Below are 19,873 nucleotides of genomic sequence, written 5' to 3'. Positions count from 1 at the left end.
GAAGGGGTTGTCTGCTTGCTGCAAACGTAAACAAAAGTCTGTTACCCCCATGATATTTGCCCATGTCACCCATATGTTTGTTCTAGGCAAGATGTCAAAAATACTTTGGCCAATGGGTAAAAAATTCATAAAGACCGTAAACCAAGTCCACCACTTAAACATGTTTAGTCCTACAATTTCCACCTTTTTTTTTTTTTAATTCCACCCCAAAACTCTGTGCTTTCACAGATTCTGATGATGTATACTGTCTCCAATCAGCATGGTATTACACTAGTCGTATGCTTTCTCTTGTTTCATGCCCAGTTACTAATCAAACACATACACTCTTTACAGCATTTACATTTAAGCTTTGGCTTACAGAACCGTTTTACCCCACATAGCATACATCGGCACAATACCCACGGGTTACATCCCTTACAACATAGACAGTTTATTCTGTCTGCTCGCTCTGAGTCTTCTCTTCTGTCTTCTGATCTTGACATACAGGTCGCACAAACTTGCTAGGGACCCATATAGGTCCTTTATCTGTGGAGATACAAAAATAACCTCTACCGATAAATAACACTGGATTAGGTCCTTCCCATACACCTCAAGCCATATTTTTATACAGAACATTCAAACCAGGACCTGTAGTTGTTTGGTTCCCTCGTGCTGTTTGGTGATGTATAACAACAGGTGGTCCCTCTCTATCCTCCGTAAGGGAGAGAGAGTTTAAGGTAAACAACACCTTAGTCAACCGTTTAGTTATGTCTATGTCCTGCGATACTTTCTGTCTCTGAAGATAATCCTTCAGGGTACAGTTTGCCCTTTCAACAACTGCTTTCAGTTCTAAGGTTTGAAGGTTGACCCGTGGTTCACCGGTGATCACGTGTTTCTGCCACTGATTATTGGATTGCCAAACACACGCAGCCTTCTTCATCTTTTGTCCTGCATCTGTAAACACTGTTGGCCTGTCAGCTGGTCTTTTTGAGTGTAACGGTCTCGCAATCCACTGATAATGTTCTATCATCTTCCAGAGAGGTCCTTTTGGCTGGTTGTTGTGTACAACACCTGTATAGCCCATCAAGGCTTCCTGTATGGCTGTTGAATGTCTCAGAAGCCATTCATAATCATCACCACGGACTGGAATACTGATATCTGCTGGTTCAGTCCCATCAGTTTCAACAATCCTGTCTCTTCTTTTTCTCACCAAGGCCGCTACTGCTTCAGGGCGACTTAAAATACGATGTCTGGGTTGCAATGGCAAAAACAACCACTCTAAAATGATCACCGTATTTTCCCCCTTTTTCTTTTGCCTTTGCAAAATAAGGGCAAAAGGTGAAGTGGCAACGTTACAAACCAAAAAAGATAACTGATGATTTGCCATTCGGTGACCACACCAGCCAGTCTGAATCTTGCGGGACACAACTTTCAGGGCAGCCCGCTGTTCTGGTGAACAAGTTTGAGGACTGTTGGCTTCGGTGCCATGCAACCAGGATCGGAACGGTTGCAAATCATTATTACTGAGTCTCTTTGTGTGTCATCAGGGTGTAAGGGAATCGTGAAAAAGACAGAACAGTCTTTCAAGTCCATCACAACAATTTGCCAGATCTGTGGGATCATCATAAAAGGTGGAAGAGCAGGTTGCAACACTCCCGTCACTAAAATCTGATCATTAACCTTCCATAAATCATGTCCCAGTTATGTGCATCAAGATTATTAATCAGTACTGGACAAGATAACGAGCTGGTCACCTGCCATTCTCCCTCCAAAACAGCATCACGAGTAACACCAGACCAACACTGTAGAATTGGATCTTTTCTTGAGTTCAGCGTTGGTGGGGTAGTTGGGCTAACTGGAGGAATTACAGGTATTGAAGTAGTAGGCAGGTTCATTTTAACTCGCTTTACCAGGTTTCTTAATTTATCTATTACCTCCTGTAAGGATTTCTCTGTATTGTTATCACAAGGTTTCTCCCCGCCTTCTTCCTCAAACCTGTCCAATGATGTTTCAGGATGAGGAAGAACTTTTGGTTTGTCTGCTGTCTTATCTAAAAGCTCCGGCACTGTCGAACACGCAGGGGCGGACATACCCTTCATAGGACGAGTATGCCCAACTCCGAAAAGTGTAACCAAGAGAGAAGGCTTAGGTGAATCACCCTTCTGCTCCACCGGCTTTTCTACACATCTCTCCCCAACGCTTCTATGGCTGCCACTGCTACTTTTTTTTTTTTTTTTGCTTTCATAATTTCCAGAGTGTTAACTATCGACTGCCACCCCAGAGGCAATTTCCCACTTCTCTCCATTCTGCAATACTAAACAATAACGCAGGCTCAGGGATCTTATTCTTTTTTCATGCCCAGCGAACTAAGGTCTCCACTTTTGTCTCTGTAACACCCTCCCCTCTCTTAAGGAGGATGCCAGTTAACAGTTTAATTGCCGCGTCTAATTCCATCGTGGTCTTCTCAGAGCTCTCCCCTTTCACAGAAGGATATCAGCGCAGAGAAGCCCTGCTGCGATTTACTCGTCACGGCCTTCCATAGTGCCCCCCCCCCCTCACAGAGAGGAATTTAGCGTAGAGTCCTGCTGCGATTTACTCTACGCGGTCTTACCACCGGCGGGGGTGCGATCTGCAGCTCCACACCGAACTCTGGACTCCCCTTTTCGCCAGCAGCTGGGGGGATCTGTGGCAGTGGGTGGGCGGGTGAGCGGGGGGAGCCGCGGGGCACAGCACGCTGGCGGGGCACGGGGAACTGTGCTGGTGTAAGAAGCAATCTGGCTAGCGAAGTACAGTCACTGGGTGTCATGATTTCAGAGTCAAACAAATAAGTCAACAAGTGTTTGACTGGTTCAGATTGTAATCCATATCGTGTAATGGCTTGTCGCAGCTGCTGCATAAATTTCCAATCAAAAGGTTTCCACACAGCGGCTGCTGAACCAGCAGGTAAAGCAGTAGTCTGCACTGGACAAGCAACAGCAGAAGCAGCTTCCCACTCTCCCTCCAATATAGCGTCTCTTACAACCCCAGACCAACGACTTTGGGGAGCGGCAGGGTGGAGGATAACACCTTCCTGGGTCAGGATCTGAACATCACGACCAGCAGTAGGCAGATGGCATTTGTTCAATTGCTGCTGCAAGCGGTTTAGGGTCCGGTCAGAGGGTTTGGTTCGGGGACGGGGGATCAGGGCAGGTGCATGTGGTTCATTTTCTTTATCAGACTCCGCGTTCTCATTCAGAGGCGCACTCAGACCCGCCGTAGTACCCTCGTCCTCATCTAACAGGGGGGGCTGCTCTCGGTAGCTTTCAGGGTGGCGCAGAGCACCCGATGCGGCGCCACTCTCTGGAGATGGTGTCGGGTTTAACAGCTCGGTCGCAGATTTTTTAATGGGCACAATTGTGCCTTTTGCAGACGGAGCGCCTAGACCAAATAATCGGGTAGACTGCGACTTGGTTTCCCGACCGAGGAGGTCTGAGGCAGCCACAGCCATTTTTTTCTCCGCAACCAGGGATCATAAATGGTTTATGACCTCCCGGCAGGCAGTCCCCAAGTCCTTGGCCGACTTGCTGCCGCTAAGGATCGCATCGCAAAGGGAATCCCCGACCTCTCGCCACTCAGTCACACTAAACAGCAATTGCGGGTCTTTTAAGTGTCCGTGTTCAGCCGCCCACCTACAGAGCTCATGGAGCTTCTTAGTGCTCACGCTAGCCTCTCACTTAGCAAGAATATCAGTTAATAGCGTGAGTGCCGCTTCCCTTTCCATTACCGAGGGAAAAACGGTCTTACCGGTGCAGGTCCGCGCACAACGTCAATGCCGGATTCAGACGCCTTTACTCCTTACGGACGTCTTCCTGCTCGAACTCTTCAGAGTGACTCTCAACTTTGCAAAGCCCACCGTCGCGATGCAAAGGCAGAGTTTTTCCAGCAATTACCAGCTTTCCCATCGTTCGGGTGCCAATTGTTGGAAGAAGGGCTCGCCGGAGTCAAGAAGACGCTCAATATGAGTTATGCATCTTGCTCAGCTTTATTAGTTTCTAACACTACTTATATAGAACCGATACACATGCATATTCATAAAGCAGAAATATAATTGGTTAGTAGTCTCTCAACGCGCATGGTTCTCACACCCCTAATTATCATGACTAAAATAAGCATTCTATCCATGTAGCTAATTGTGTTGCTGTGCTTCAGCCTTGTAGTTTGTTACTCCCTATTTTCCCATACCGGTCCCTATCTTGCTTGGCCCTGCACCTGCTTTCCCAGCAGCTGTAGCTTGTTACAGCCACGGCCTGTTGGCACAACATAATTACTTGGTCTCAGGATTGAAGAATAGCTCAAGGCTGCCTTTCTTGTTAACTTCAGCACAGCAACTTCAGTACAATTCTCATTACAGGCCTATTCTAATACCAGGCCTGGACTGTGCAGATCTTCAGAGATTCTAAAGCCATGCTTCTGCAGCCATTCTTCTGCACCTTCCCATCTAAACTATTCTCTATTTCTATGATTTACATTGAAACAACTGACTACATCAGGCTCAATTTGTGTTGGTGCCAACAATTTGCAACTGCCTTGGATTCTGAGGAAGCTGCAAATCAGGCAGTAGAGTCAGACCATTTACCGAAATCAGGATTTAGATGCCTTCTTCCAGGTACCTTGCTTGATATTTTTGACTGGGTGTTGTATGAAAGCACAATAAATTAGTTATGAAATAAGAACAGTTGCCCAGACTCAGTAGGGTCAGAGCAGAAATTAATCCTTCTAGTCTAGTATTCCAAAGTTCAAGGATATTGAGTGTGTCTTTGCTTCTGCTTTTGATGTAGCCTGGTCTCTGTTGTATCTAAGTGAATATTACTAGGTGATGTCATTTCTGCACACCAGGGTGTGTAGGAGATTTTGCCATCAGTTTCTGTGGTCTTTAAAAGGGCTAACTGGGTGTGCTGAGTAACTGCTTTCTTAATTACCATGTATCAGAATACCTTAAGGGGGATATCCTAACTTACCAGAAGGGGAGTTCCTTTTCTCCTCCTTGTATAACTGCAAGATGAGTCTATCCTTTCACTATGAAGTAGATTCATAGAATAATTTAGAATGGAAGTGAACTTCAGAGATCATCTAGTCCATACTACCACCCAAAGCAGGCCTGTTTAGCTCAGGGACTTGCCCAGCATTTCTTAGGATCAAAATTCCACAGCCTCTCTGGGCAGCACATCCCAGTATTTGACAACCTTCAGAGTAAAAAAGGTTTTCCTTATATCTATTTGGAATTTCTCATGTTCTAGCTTGTGTTTGTTGCCTCTCATCCTGTTGCTGTGCATTCTTCATGACGTGTCCTTTTTCTACCAGCCCCAAACTCTGTGTGTACCTCTCCTTTTGTACTGCCATGAGATGCTTCATATAGTTCAGCATGCAGACAAGGCCATTGAGAGGAAGTTCTTGCCAGCACTGGTGTGAGTGATTACACTGCAGGAGAATTTGGCACACAGAACCTGTCTCAAGACTTTGCTCAGCCAGTTCCTCTTCATAGTGCAGAACTCCAGTTTAATCATCGCTGCTAATGAGGATGATTCATTCTGGTGTTGTTCCATAGAAAAAAATCCCTTTGTAGTCAGTGGGAGACCTGTGCAGCGAAAATACACAGACTTCAGAGAACATAACTTACCAAAGTTTTCATTATGATGGTTGCGTTCCACTTTGCACAAAGACTCTGGCCCAAGAACAGCTTTGAGGTAGCCAGGGACTCTGTTCCTCTGTGCTGTTAGGGTGCAATGAACTCATACACAAGTTTCTAGAACCAAAAAAACATTCCCTTCTCATTGTTCCCCTCCTTTCCAAGACTTCAGCTGGACAGAAGAGAGCATCACAGGAGCTTGGAAGATGCTATAGAGAAGTAGTGGTCTGGCAGATGAGAGCCAGGGATAGTCAGAAGCTTAGTGCTGTTATTAGCAAAAGCAGAAGAGACAAGCTGAATCCAGTCTCCTGCCACGGGGGTGATGAGGATCCTTTTTACCTGCTTGATGATGCTGTTCGCTGCCAGTGAAGCAGGCCATTGCACACTAGTGAATAGGAGCCCTTAGTAAGAACCACAGTGTCAGTCTACCCAAATCAACTCTCTGCTGTTGTAAATGAAATTTCCTTTTGTGGTGAGCAGTCTCCTGTGGCTTCCTTGCTTCCTTCTTGCACTTCTAGCTGTGACTGCTGCCTTCTGTCTCAAGGGAGCTGCTAACATCTGTCATGGGTGGGCTGGTACTTTGACAGAGAAACAGTAAAGGTGGCTCCAGCATGGTCGGCTCCTTGCATTGCTGAAGTTCGTTTAAAGTCCCAGCTAAAGCATGAGATCCAGACACTTCAATTTATTTAAACTAATAAAAAAATCTGTTTCTAATCATCTTCATTGCTCAGTAAAGCTCAGATTTGCATATTCTTTAAAGGCTCAAATACTGGAAAGTGAAATAGAAAAATACCCCACAACATTTTGGATTTCTCTTTTTTTTTTTTTTTTTTTCAAAACCCATTATTGGGTATGGTAACACAGAAGGGTGGGTTGAATCATTTTGAAAGCTTGGGGGCACAATATTCAAGTTCACGTCTGTCAGAGTCCACCAGCAATCTGTTGCCTGCTTTTTAGACACAAGCATTAGCTTTGATTATGTGGGCAGGAATTACATTTAAACAGGAAATGAAATAGAAGTTTAATAAAGGTCCTACCATCTTCTAACAGTTTCAGCTACCGTTAGCGAGCTTTAAGCTCTGATTACAATGGTGAAGCATGAATCAATATGTTCACGTGTTAACCATTTCTGAATTTCATCTCTAATCCAGTCTTCGGTTTTAGCATGATAAAAACTACAATAAATAATCCATGAATTTCAGCTTGATGCTAAGATTATCACCTCATCATTATCAGATAAATTTGCCATGAATGTACACCACTTTTCATTGAAAAAGGATAAATATTTGCCTCTTTAAAAAGCAAAAATGTTTTGTTAAATGAAAATTCTGTCAATATGGCAATAGTTTAATTCATAAATTAGAGTGGTAAGAGACAGGTATTTGAACCTATATGGTATTTCCATGTCAATGTTCTGCTGATCAGGTGAGATGCAAAACTCTGAGTATGTAAATCATTCAAGTATAAAACATCAGGATATTTCTTGCAACCTTTCTAGTTCTTCACTTGCCAGTGCTCCCTCCGTGCCTTGAGCTGAAATGTAACATGGCAACAGAACTGGACTGTAAATAAAAACACTCAGTTCTGCCACAGGCTTTCTTCCTTCTTAGTCTCCACTTTCCTTAGTAATCAAGAGCAAGTGAGTGGCAAGATGGGGATTTCCTCACATTTTTGATTGTTTGCTAGCTATTCTTTGAAGTTGCAGTCACAATGCCAACAAATATTTGTTATCGTTAAAGTGATGTGCCAAAATTGTGATGAGCAGTGCAATGGCTAGTGTCTTTCTTCCATCAGCATAGTTCTATGTTAATCACTATATTGTAGGTATGTAGGCAATAGAAAGTGTTGCAGTAATAACACTGAAAGTACTGTGATTTCTCAGGATTAGACATGTCAATTGTCACCTATAAGTGGTATCTGTATGAGATCTATAGACAGAGATTATTTAACCAGTAATGCAAGAAGGGGTATCTCTTGCTTCACCAGACTAAAAAAAAGGAAATGAAACCAGAAAGGTTGACACATATGTAAAGAGCTTGTCTAGATTCTTGTGGTTTTGCTGAGTTTCGGGAAGCTGACAACAGATTAAAGTTTGTAGTATTCTCAGGTTTACTACTTTTTGTTGATCACTTGCTGACTGCCTAGGAGTTGCATGCTTGCAAATGCCCAGTCATAGATTATCCATAGTCCTGGACCACTTTTCCCAGGCAATCTGCCTGCCCTTTCTTTTTGCTGTCACTTGCATATCTTTGTGAGCCTGATGGGTCAGTCATTCTTGTATAAAGAAGGATCTGTTCTGTTTCAACTGTCACCAGCCCTATAAATCCACATATGCAATCTGGTAAGAGGCATGTAGAAGCCTGGCACTGTATGAATTCTCAGGCTGATTCACAGACATTTCCTCATAGGGCCTGATTCAAAAATAATTAGAAAAACAAAGCAAAGAAAAAGGAGATGCACAAAGCATACACCACTAGCTGCCTTTTTCCTACTGATCGATACACTTCATTTTACTTTGATACATGGTGGCTCAGTTTCGAATTGCACACCCTACAAATGCCTAAGAATTCAGACTTCATTTCAGATCCCAGTCTTTTCCAAGCCAGAGGTGACTGTTACAGGCAGGCCTCAGCTTCTGAGATTGCTCAGCAGACCAAGTAGAGAGGAAATTCTGTGCGTTCTCTGTAGACAAACACAGACTCATTTTTAACACAAATATAAAACTATGTATCTTATTCTAAATAATCAAAATGTATTTCAAAGATACGTACCATATATTCTCCATAATTGCATTTTCTTTTTTGTCCAGGGACCAATAGGACCAACCGGACCTAAAGGAGAACTTGGTTTCCCAGGACGTCCAGTATGTATTATGCTCACAAGTGGTATAAAGACAGAGGAGCTTGCTCCTGACACATACTGCACTATTTCTACTTATTTCAGGGACGCCCAGGACTGAATGGACTGAGAGGTGTGAAAGGTGATCGAGGTGAAGCCTTTAACGTAAGTTCTTATGTTTTGCAATTAGCTGGAAAAAAAAATCCTAATTAAAGTCTGATTTATGTGATCACTTTTAAAATGGTGACAGGACTAAAAACCTGAAATGGTCTAGAAATAATTGTATGTTTCTGCTACTTTTCCTATCTGGTAACAATCATGGAAAAGTCAACTTCTGGGCCCATCTGGTTCTCGCAGCCCCACATGGCTGTGTCAGCTCCCGGGCGTAACCTCTCTATGTGTGATTCTCTGTTAGCGTAGCTGCTTCAAACAGCCAGCGGCCTGGGGTCGCCAGTCCTTTCTGTACATCAAAGGCCACATGATAGAGGCCATCAGTATGCCCCCCCACCCCCCCGATGCTGTGGCGGTACTGCCATAGGCTCTCAGCTGTCTAGCACCACACAGACAGCACCTCAACACCTCATGCTGAAGTGGCATCTGATCCGCTAATGAGGAGACACCCACTGAGGCCGCCTGCTTCAGCACTGCACGGATGATAGCCTACCCGTGCCCACTGCAGCCTGTGACTGCGGCATGACAAGTGGTGACCCAGGCTCCTGGTGTGGCAGGCCTGTTCTTGTGAAGTGCTCTCATACAAGTGGTCCCACGAGGGTGGGCTGGGGCAGAGGCAGCAGTTCAAAACCCTGTGTGGCTGCTGCTGCCACCAGGGTTGAGCATCGTGCTGAGGGGCGGTGGGAAGCTGCCTGCGGGCCCGAGGTGGCCACAGAGGGAGGGGGTGCCCCAGCGACACCCTCACACGCGTTGAGGCCCTGCCAAGTGGCCACTGTGGCCCAGGGTGGCTGGGGCCTGGGGTGAGGGTGACCACAGGTGACATGGAGAGACCGCCATCCCCCTAACGGCTTGCAGCAATGAACTGCAGTTGTGGCCATGGCTCCCCCAGAGGAAACTGATACACTTTCCCCTCGGACAGAAGCCAGTGTCAGAAGGCATGTGGTGATGGACAGATGTATGGCTGCCAGGCCACTGCAGGGAGCGCCTGAGCCTGTCGCTGCTGCCAGGGGTGGCGGGATGCTTGTGTGGCTGGAGGAGAAGTCTCCTCAGCTTGGTGGCAGAGCTGGAGGGGACATAGGAAGGCTAAGGAGTGCCAAGATTGCAAAGGAGAGAGAGGTCAGTGGGACTGCTCTCTGCCATCGCTGAGACAAATGCATGGACCAGGACATCACTGGAGGCGGAGGGTGCTGGCCTACTCACCTCCAAGCAGCTGGAGGGGACACAAGTGATGGGTAGGGGTGGAAACAGCCCCTGCCTGGGGCAGCAGGGCATCACCCCCGGCCGAGCCACCACCCCAGGTGCCCTGCCCTCAGGTGTGCGGCTCTGCAGCCTGACAGCCGGGAATATGGTGATGTGAATGAAGGTCTGGCCAGGCTGGAGGAGCTGCCCAGGGAGAGTCAGTCAACCCCACGCATCATGAACAGCTCTGCTAAGAAAAAAAGAAAGGTGGGTGTCATCAGTGACTCCACGCTGAGAGGAACGCAGGGCCCGATATGCCAACGGGGCCCACCCCCCCAGGGCGGTCTGCTGCCTCCCTGGGGCCCATGCCAGGGGTGTTACTAGAAAAGTCTCTGCTCTGGTACAGCCCTCTGGTTAATGCCCATTGCTGGTCTTCCGGGTGGGCAGCAATGGTGCTCAAACAACAAGAAGAGTGAGGGCGATTGAGAGAGACCTCAGGGCCTTGGGGTGACTGGCTGAGGGATCAGGAGCACAAGCATTGCTCTCCTCTGTCCCACTGGTTGTAGGGAACGATGGCGCATGTGGTTGGAAGGTCACACCGATCAATATCTGTCTCGGGGCCTGGTGTCCCTGGCTGAATTTTGGGGTTTTTGACCATGGGTCAGTTTACATGGCAGCAGGCCTGCTGGCAACAGATGGAGTCACCTGTCCCAGAGCGGGAAAAGGGTCCTAGGTCAGGAGCTAGCAGGGCTCATTGAGAGAACTTTAAACTAGATTCAAAGCAGGAAGGGGATAAAACCAGGCTCGCTAGAGATGAGTCTGGGGCCAGCATGCCGGTGTGTGAGGTGAGATTGATACCACAGCTGCAGTGCACCTACACAAGTGCCCGAAGCGTGGGCAACAAACAGAGGGAGCTGGAAGTCATCATGCAGCAGGAAAACTGTGACATAGTCGCTATCACAGACGCATGGTGGGATGCCTCGCGTGACTGGGGTGCTGCAAGGGATGGCTATAAAGTCTTCAGAAGGGATAGGCAAGGAAGGAGAGGCGGTGGGGTAACTCCACATGTTAGGGAGTGTTTCGACTGCCTAGAGCTTAACAATGGTAATAACAAGGTTGAATGTTTATGGGTAAAGGTCAGGGGAAGGCCAATACGGCAGATATCCTGGTCAGGTATGTTATAGAGCACCTAACCAGGATGAAGGGGCAGGTGAAATATTCTACAAGCAGCTGGGAGAAATCTCACCATCACTAGTCCTTGTTCTCATGGGGGACTTCACCTTACCAGATGTCCACTGGAAATATAACACAGTGGAAGCAGTCCAGAAGATTCCTAGAGTGTGTGAATGTTCAGTGTCCCCTCAAACCATTTAACACAAAACTTCTTGGTTAAATAAGACCCTCTGAGTCCCTTGGACTTTGTTCTGTAGGCTCAGTTGTATTGTATATGAAAAGATCTTTCTAGTATCTTCCTTCTTTTGCTTTCTGTTAAACAGGGCCATCCTGGCTTGCCTGGACCCCCAGGGCCCCCTGGACCTCCAGGACGTATAATTTATATCAAAGGAGTAAGTATAACTGGAGATCAGTTGCTGGTCTGCATCTGTAACAGAAATGTGCTGCTCTAGGAACAGTTTGCAAAAGGAAACATCAAAACTTGTTTCAAGCAACACCGTTTACAGTGTGTGACCTTGTTTGCATGCATAGGAAAAAATCTGTTAACCAGAGCCACTGTCATGTAAGAGTTTTGTCCCTCACACACAGAGCAGGACCTGCTGACAGACCTGTGAGAGTTCCTGGGCACCAAGCTGGGCTCTCTGCTCCAGAGGTGCCAGGCTTTGTCCCATCATGCCTAGCAGACCTATTTAGTGTGTTATCTGCTGTATTACACCTACCTTCATTAAAATAATTGCCCTTCCTGTTTTCAATAGACAGTTTTCCCAGTCTCTGCCAGACCTCATTGCAAGATGCCAGTAAGTCACACACAGAACCTGCTTTTAGCAAAACGCATGGCCATGACAGTACATAACCAAAGTAGCTGTATATGGAACCACGGTAGCTTTGCAGCTTATCTCCCCCTGCCTTCTGCTTTGCACCAGAGATGCGTTTTACCTAGTCTGTAAGATAACAGATTTTCAAGTGTTTATAGACCCAAAATTAGTCATATATAAAATATGTAACAGAACGAGAAACACTAGAACTTTTTGCTTAAAGCACTTTGAACACTTGGTTGTCCTAATACTTTTAACACCTTCTGTTTCCATAGTTACAAGTTGCTTTGGGGAGCTTAATGTCTATACATACATGTACACACATTTTCAGATGTATATAAAAAAACTGTCTCCATGTTGTTATGTTTTTAGCTGTTTTCAATTCTCCTGTCCAAAATAAGACTTGCTATGTGTTTCATTATGGCATGAAAGATGCATCAGAAAAGAAAGGTCATGTTCTTTATCTGACCCTCAAATGACGTGTATTCTCATATAAGCATTTATTACCTCGGGAGTGGCAGCAGGTGAAGCTCTTCCCCTGCTTTCCAAAGGGAATGGCAAAGTCCCCATTACCTTCAAAGGACTTGCAATTTCACACTTAGTATCAAAAGAAGGGAGATGGACTTTATATTTTCAGAGGATCCTGATGCAGGTTTTGTTTCATGTGTCATGGAAATTATACCCTACAATGAATGGCGAACAGAGTTCAGTCCTGGAAGTACTTTCCCTAGGGCTATATTGTGCTGTTAAGTTGTGGGTTAGGTACTTGGAAAAGATCGTTTTTGGCAGCCACAGTCCTCCCCTTAATAGTGTGGTGTGCGGTATGGCTGCTCTACTTTTCTGTTAGACAGCATAGCTCAAAATAGTATTGTGCCCCCTCCTCCAATTTTCATTCCAGTTCTGTTTCACTTATTTTAGAGAAGCAGCTCTTGACTTACAGTATACTAAATGCATTGACAGTTATCATCACCCTAGCCTTACTGCTGAAGGAAGATGTATCCCAGCTTATGGATCTTTCTGTTAATTGATGATAAATAGACATTACTTTATGGTAATTTGACATTTCTGTGGTTTTGGCCTACGACCTATAGGCACCATCTTTTTACCTCTTTGAATTCCTCGCTTAAATCTTCCCATTACTACCATATAATTTTTGTATGTTATTCACATATGGATTAGTCAGCCTCACTTCTGAAACCTGACTGGACAAGGCCCTGGTGTAGCTAATCCTGCTTTGGACTAGACAATCTCCAGAGATGCCTTCCACCTTCAACTGACCTATGATTCTCTGTGGAATGATTCAAACAATACAAGCCTATTTTAGCTGCATTTCAGATAATAATAATAAAATGTCACTTTTCAAGAAGGTTACAAACTGAATAAAAGCAGTAACTTTTATGTGCACAAGTAATAGAAACCTGTACTTATAAACACCTCTTTGTGCATCTGAGTATGCTGGATAGATTTGTCCTACGTTTGTGAATAATCTCCTAAACCTATCCAAGTTTATAGATCAGAAGTCTGCTGTTCATGCCTACATAATTGAATATTGAGAAAGAGCTACAGACTGAACCCCACAAGTTTTCCTCATGTGAACTGAACTTCTGAAGTTAATGGAGCTATCCATGTGAGTAAGACTTATAAGAGCTAATACTACAGGACTAGCCAGATGCAGCACCTTCAATTATTTTTTTTTTTTCATATCCTTGCTTAGGTTCATATAAATAGTACTAGCTAGTGCTAAAATCTGTCCTTTTCTGAGCACTGCACCATATTTTAATTGCTGCAGTGTCCCTATTTTGAAGATAGGCTGTAGAGGTAAGTAGGATGCCCACTGCTACAGGTGACTGATGCCAGGACGGGAGAGACTGGAATAAATTCTGCCTCCCAATTGTGGTCTCAATGCACCTGGAGTATAGGTCAACATCAGGCAGTAGGCATAGCCATGGTCTGATGAAAAATGTACAAACACAGTCTGTTATCTTAGTCAAAAATCAAGTCCTGCTTTGAAATGCAGTGATGTAAATTCAGAATTGTTCTTGGAGAATGAGTTTTCTGATGCTTGACTGGCATGACTGAGAGCAGGATTTGCTGATGCCTCTAAAATGCATGTTGTTACCCTCTTGCTGAAAGCATGTTGCATTACTAAAGAGAGCACAATCCTGAAAAAAAAGCTTGATCAGCTAATACTCAGACTTTGACAAACTGGAGCATTGTTATAACATTTACTAGCATGCAAAATCTCCAGGCTTTTCAGTCACACCATGTAAGGCATTTCCATCAGTTATGTGTATGGATAGTTTGTAATAGATTTCTTTGTCTGTAGGTGAGCACTCCTTACCCTGGAAATCAAGAAGCTCTTAATGTCCATGGTGAGTAATTATTTTCTTGTACCTTGGTTTAATTAAGCTTTTGTTTTGTTTTGTTTTGTTTTCTTAGTTAAGCTTTTTGTGGTTTTTCTTGGCTATTGCGTAACTGGGTTTATGAGGAAAAAAGGAGGAAAACCAAAGTGGTCTTGTTTCTTCTTCTGGTGAAACTGTAAGATCACATATTTACTCAGTCTTAAGGTGTAGACCAAAGAACAACTGAGCCTATTAGTTGCACTTTGAAGACTAAGATTTATAACTTGTGGAGTGCAACACAGTTTCTGCAGGATCTAATCATACAAGTCCTCTGTCAGAGCAGAGGTGTCACACATGGCTGCGCTGAATTATCACTCTCTGCTCTGGCAATGTTCCTAAGATGCAGATTCTGAAGTCCACCTGATACTGTATCCCAGCAAGCAACCAGGTGGTCTCATTCCTCCAGCGTTTGACTGAAGTGTGAAAAACATTTCCCTTCTCTGAATGACTAATGTCAAAATGCTCCCATCTTTTTGCTTGAAAGAAAATTACCAAAGGCAGGGTCAACACATACTGGCTGCTGGAGTCCCACAGAATGTTGCTGAGGGAAAGAAACAAGTTACTAACAATTCTTTCTGTGAGGTGGGGTGAATTTTCTGGCAAGACAGAAGAAATGTTTCTCATCCCCTCCTTCACTAGAAAGGTGAGGCCTGTTGAAAAGAAAGTAATTTCTGGGGTTTGGGAGTAGCTAGGACAAAAACCTGACAGGCAGTCAAGGGAGGAAGTAAGAATAATGGAGGAGGATGAGAAACTCCACACATGAGGACCCGGGGGAAACAGACACAAGGATGGAGAAGTTTTGTTAATTTTGATGGAAGGGGGGTTTCAGGGCAGTAAAGGGACAAATTTATGGTGTATAATGATGACCTGAGCTTTCCTTCTGAATCCCTACTGCTGCATGACTGACTCACCACTTATAAGTGAAAGCCAAAGCTTTGTGCTTGGCAAACTGTCCTCATTTCTTCAGGGCTATGCCCACAGAATTAAGCCCATAGAGCCTAGGCTGTCCAGTACTGCTCCTCAATTCAAACACTCTCAATTGCTTGTCTCCCCCTGCACACAGGGATCCAAAAGATTTCTTTGTCCATATTTTTGTTTTTAACAAAGAATCCATGATCTATCAATAAATGCCCACAGACAGCCCAAAGTTCTTGGTTCACTGGGTACCCAAGCAAGAAATTGTTTCTGTGCTTGCCCCTGTGACATTCAGAAATGTAATCAGATCAGGTTAGAAAAGAGCCACTGTTCTTAGTGATCCCTTGACTCCCAGCATAGACCATGACTGACTGCAGGGGCTGAAGATACCACAGACAGGGAACCATTAAATATTACTTCAAAATAGGTGTCTTCTATCTGGTTGTCATTGCACTTCAACACCCTTCCTGCCCATAAGTCAGAATAGGACCACCTCACTTGCACTTGCAAAGGCATTTCTACCTAAAGTAAGTGGCTATAACATGTTGCCATGGCAAAATTATGTTATTTTACATGAGTTTTGCAAAGATATTGGCAATTACTCGGTTAGAACAAATAGAGAAATCAGGCCTAAGGAGCCTGAATACTCAGGGATTGTTTTACCCAGAGATTTTATAGGGTAAGGTTACCATAAAAGTTGACTAATATCTGGAAAAATAGAAGATTTATCCAGATGTGGTTGGGTGCAGTACTACCCTTAGCTCACCTGGATGTAAAACTATGCTAAAAGCATTTCTGTTCTCAGAGATTTTTCTTCATTATTAGTGTTTTTATGAGATGAAGGAACAATAAATGATAATATTTTTGACATTCACAGTTGTAGATATTATCATATATTGGTTTGTAGTCTGGAGGTAGTAGAAGATGTGGTATCAAACACGGAGCCATAACTCGAGAACGGTTTCTACACTCGCCCCAGTTCACAAATAGAGTGAGAACAGATTTGTTCAGAGGGTCTTAGGCTAGGTCATTAGGTGGGGGAGTGAAAGACTGACTTGTAAGAGAGAGATGGTCTTGCCCATGTTGGGGTTGATAAGTGAGGGCAATCGGGCAGCTTTTCAGAGTTCATGAGGAGAGTGAGACAAGCATATAAGGACTGGAGCCACATGCCCCTCATGTATGGAAAAGCCTGCTCTCACTTTTGGTCGTTTGGTTGTCACTGCTATAGTCTCTGCTGTGAATTTGTGATGTTTTTATGGCAGGTGCTAAAGCAAATGGAGCTTCCTGGGCACTGCACAGTTCACCGGGCTTAAAAGGAGAAAAGGGAGACAGAGGAGCTCCAGGACCACCAGGTATACTAAATGTGATATGCCATTGACATATTGTAAAGGAATCCGTTTAACTTAAAAAAAGTACTTTGATACCCCTGCAGCCTTACCTGCTTAAAGACTTATACCTAGGTTCCTTGCTGAACTGACACACAGAACAACAAAGTTCATAATGTTATCAAAAATGTCTTCTGAAAAGGAGTACCTGTACTGCACATTTGTGAGTATTATGAATGTGTTAAGAATAAGACAACAGAATAGATACTGAAATGTAACTGGCTGGTCAGAAATTTTTGAAATCTTAGAAAGGCATCATGTCCACTTCCTGAAATACCATTTTTGCTGTCAATCTTTTTCAACCAATTGGGCTAAAATCCAGTGCTGCCTATTTCAGGGTAACACACCTCTGTATTTTAACTTCAAGGCAGTACTTTGCTGGTGACAGTCCTGCTTCCAGCAGGAGGTAGAACTAGATGATCTCCATTTCAACCAGCTTTTTAATATTCTACGCTTTATTTGTGAAACTCATAAAAAGTCTGTGTGAACTAAAAATATCAATTCACTGGTTGTAGGAGCATCATAACAGATGCTTCTCACCAAAGTTTTACTTTTCTGTATCAAAAAGTTGATACACATTGCTAATTCTTACACATTCAAAAATAGTTACAGAAACAAGCATCTATTTGAAAATATTGCTGTTCCAAACTTTTCCTTTTCTATACATTTTTTTAAGTCTCATATACTGAGATAAGGCTTTGGTCAGTGCCAGAAATAATTTGAAACAGAAGAAGCAGTATATCAAATTAATGTTGCTATGCCATATTTATAATCTTTTTCCTCTAATGTGTTGATAATGAATACAAAACTACATCTATATGGATATTTCTGTCTTTGTTCCAAAGACATAGTCCTGTTCACTGAAGATGATATTTTGGTTATTTTTAATAGGACATCTGTTTGTTCTAATAAATCTGTTTCTTGTATTGCCCTAATTAATTTTTATTCTGACCAATATCCAATGCCTTAAAATAAGTGGTTAGTGCTTCCTAGTCATCAATAAACTTGTAAAAAGAAGCTAGAACCATTCCTAAACAGAAATTAAGAAAATTCTCTCTTCTGTACTGGCTTATCCCTCATGAACATGTCTGTTCTCTCCCAGGTTCTGCATTTAATGCAAGCAATGTTCATAGTCCTGTCCCACAGCCCCTTCCCTGCTCCATCAGCTATAATAATGTGCATGCCCACAAATGTATACTGTAGCATTGAGACAAGAGGAGCCACCCCACACTCTTCCACTGGACCAGTACATAATTTGGTTATTCATATGCTTTTGCAATGTTGTGTGGTAATACCAGTTACATTTCTCATCACAGAGGTCGTATGTTAATGCAGCAGGCATATGAATCTTCCACATGAGTCTTTCACTACCTAGAAGGGTATCTTTAGGGCCTGCTTCCAAAAGCAGTACAGTACTGAGAGGGTCTTCAGCCAACCTGTTGGCTAATACACACCCTGCTGCTCCAGCTCCAGCAATGACGTCATTATAAGAATTTGCCTTTGAGATGATGTACGTGAAATTTTTGAATTGTTTTTCATTGATGCCCAATATATTCTTTAATATGTTCTTTAAACAGTTCCTGTTACTTTGTGCATCTAATTCACAGGATAGCAACATTTAACTCTTTTTATTAAGTATGACATCTTTACTGATGGTATCACTCTTGTAGAATTTCTAACAAAAATCCAGTGTTTTACCCACTAACAAAACATTGTCTTCCCCGATCTGAAAGCAGCATCTGAAAGAAAGGTCACCAAAGTTCTGTGACTTTGATGGTTGAGTGGGCATGATTTTGCCATTGATTAAGGAAGTGCAAAGTCCTTTAGTCTGTTTCAGCAAAACCCGAAAACAAACTGAAATGAAATTGTCTGGTCTACCAGCAGAAGCTACACAACAAAGTATGTTTCTTGCTGGCTAGTGTTAAGGTCCCTAAAGGTCCTGTCAAGAACTGCCTGCCAGCCTTCCACTGAATGTCTACAGAAGGGGACTGAGCTAGGTTTGCCTATGGAGAAGCCATGGCAGGCAAACTTCACTGGCTGTGTACAGCAGTGAGCTAAACTGACTCAGGACACTGAGGACAATTGTTCTGCGGTTTAGTTGTTCCCATGTTTCCTGGCCTGGATTCAGCCTACAACTAGTAACACTTTCCCAGAGCCAGGGTGGTCTGGGGGGCAGCTTAAGCCAGCGACGGGTGCAGTAGGCTGTATAGGTAAGTCTCTCATGCTTTGGGAGTGAGGACATCTAGCTGTATGGATAGAAGCTGTGCTGCTTTGCCTGGGGCTGAGGAACTGGGCTAATGCAGTTTAGCTACTAGTATAGGTAGAACTTAGTGGTTTCCTACCACAGATTTTTTACTTCCATTTTGAGTGGTGACTTCCCTTTATCTCATGCACCTTGCCTAGGCCTAGTCTGTTTGCTGGTCATCCTATAAAGACCTAAGATATTGGCCAGGATAGAGATTACTAAGCAATGCCTGAGAAGGACACCATTCCATTCCACCTGTCTGTTCCCCATCCCCTCATGTGGACCAGGCAAATCACTGCAGCAAGCTCTAATTGGCAGGGTTTGAATAAAATCAAAACAGCGGCCATAGTGGGAATACATTTCTGTCCAAGAGTACAGACACATACAATGCTTACTTGACTTAATTGTACCTAAGAGAGCATGCTGAGATTGGGTCCTGTGGCTGACGTAGCCTTGGACCCAAAGATCTCAAAAATGAATGAAAACACATTTGAAGAAAATGCATTGAGCCATTATAGGCAGCTGTAAAATAGATTTTTTTCCAAGCGTATGCCAAACAAAGAATATTTTAAGACTTTTTAGACTTTTTGTCCTGGTTTAACACCTTTGGCTGACCACCATTGTCAGACAACATAACACAGGTGGTATAACCACTGATACTGGTATTGGGGTTTGTTGCAGAAAATTGTTGAGGGACAATTATTCTGTCATCAGCAGCACAGTAACAGTCTCTTGTCAGTTATGGTACTGTCCTCGCATGAAAGGTAACACAAATACTGATTGGTCACCCCACTGCTAGCAAAACATATGGGAAGATTTTCTTTTGCCTTAGTTTCCATCAAAGGGGTTAATGTGGACGCTTCTTTTTCACCCTCTGCCCAGATGCTCTTGTTGTTGTTCTTTTTTTTCCAGAAAACTGGGACTTTTTAATCTTTGAGCCTTCTTTGCTTTCATATTTGTCTGAAACTCACAATCAGATTCAGAAATTATTAAGGTGGAGGAGTGACAGACAAGACAGGGCACATAAGCCTTGCTTTGTTAGGAAACCAAACTAAAAATATCTGTTAAAAGGTTAATGTTATTACTGTGAATAATTTTTCTTAAAA

General features: G+C 43.7%; 1 protein-coding gene across 5 annotated transcripts in view; it reads left to right on the top strand.

Annotated features, from left to right (window-relative positions):
- LOC130146301 (collagen alpha-1(XV) chain-like) overlaps positions 1-19,873 on the top strand; it is a 129,506-nt gene that overhangs the window by 92,891 nt on the left and 16,742 nt on the right. For all 5 annotated transcript variants that reach the window (XM_056332326.1, XM_056332323.1, XM_056332325.1 and 2 more), the window contains exons 27-32: positions 8,454-8,507; positions 8,588-8,647; positions 11,329-11,397; positions 11,761-11,802; positions 14,147-14,192; positions 16,400-16,489. In XM_056332326.1, coding sequence (XP_056188301.1) covers positions 8,454-8,507; positions 8,588-8,647; positions 11,329-11,397; positions 11,761-11,802; positions 14,147-14,192; positions 16,400-16,489 — 361 coding nt within the window. The remainder of the gene's footprint in view (positions 1-8,453; positions 8,508-8,587; positions 8,648-11,328; positions 11,398-11,760; positions 11,803-14,146; positions 14,193-16,399; positions 16,490-19,873) is intronic.

The sequence above is a fragment of the Falco biarmicus genome, chromosome 3, assembly GCF_023638135.1.
Source record: "Falco biarmicus isolate bFalBia1 chromosome 3, bFalBia1.pri, whole genome shotgun sequence".
Lineage (NCBI taxonomy): Eukaryota > Metazoa > Chordata > Aves > Falconiformes > Falconidae > Falco > Falco biarmicus.
This window is presented reverse-complemented; position numbering and strand designations above follow the sequence as displayed.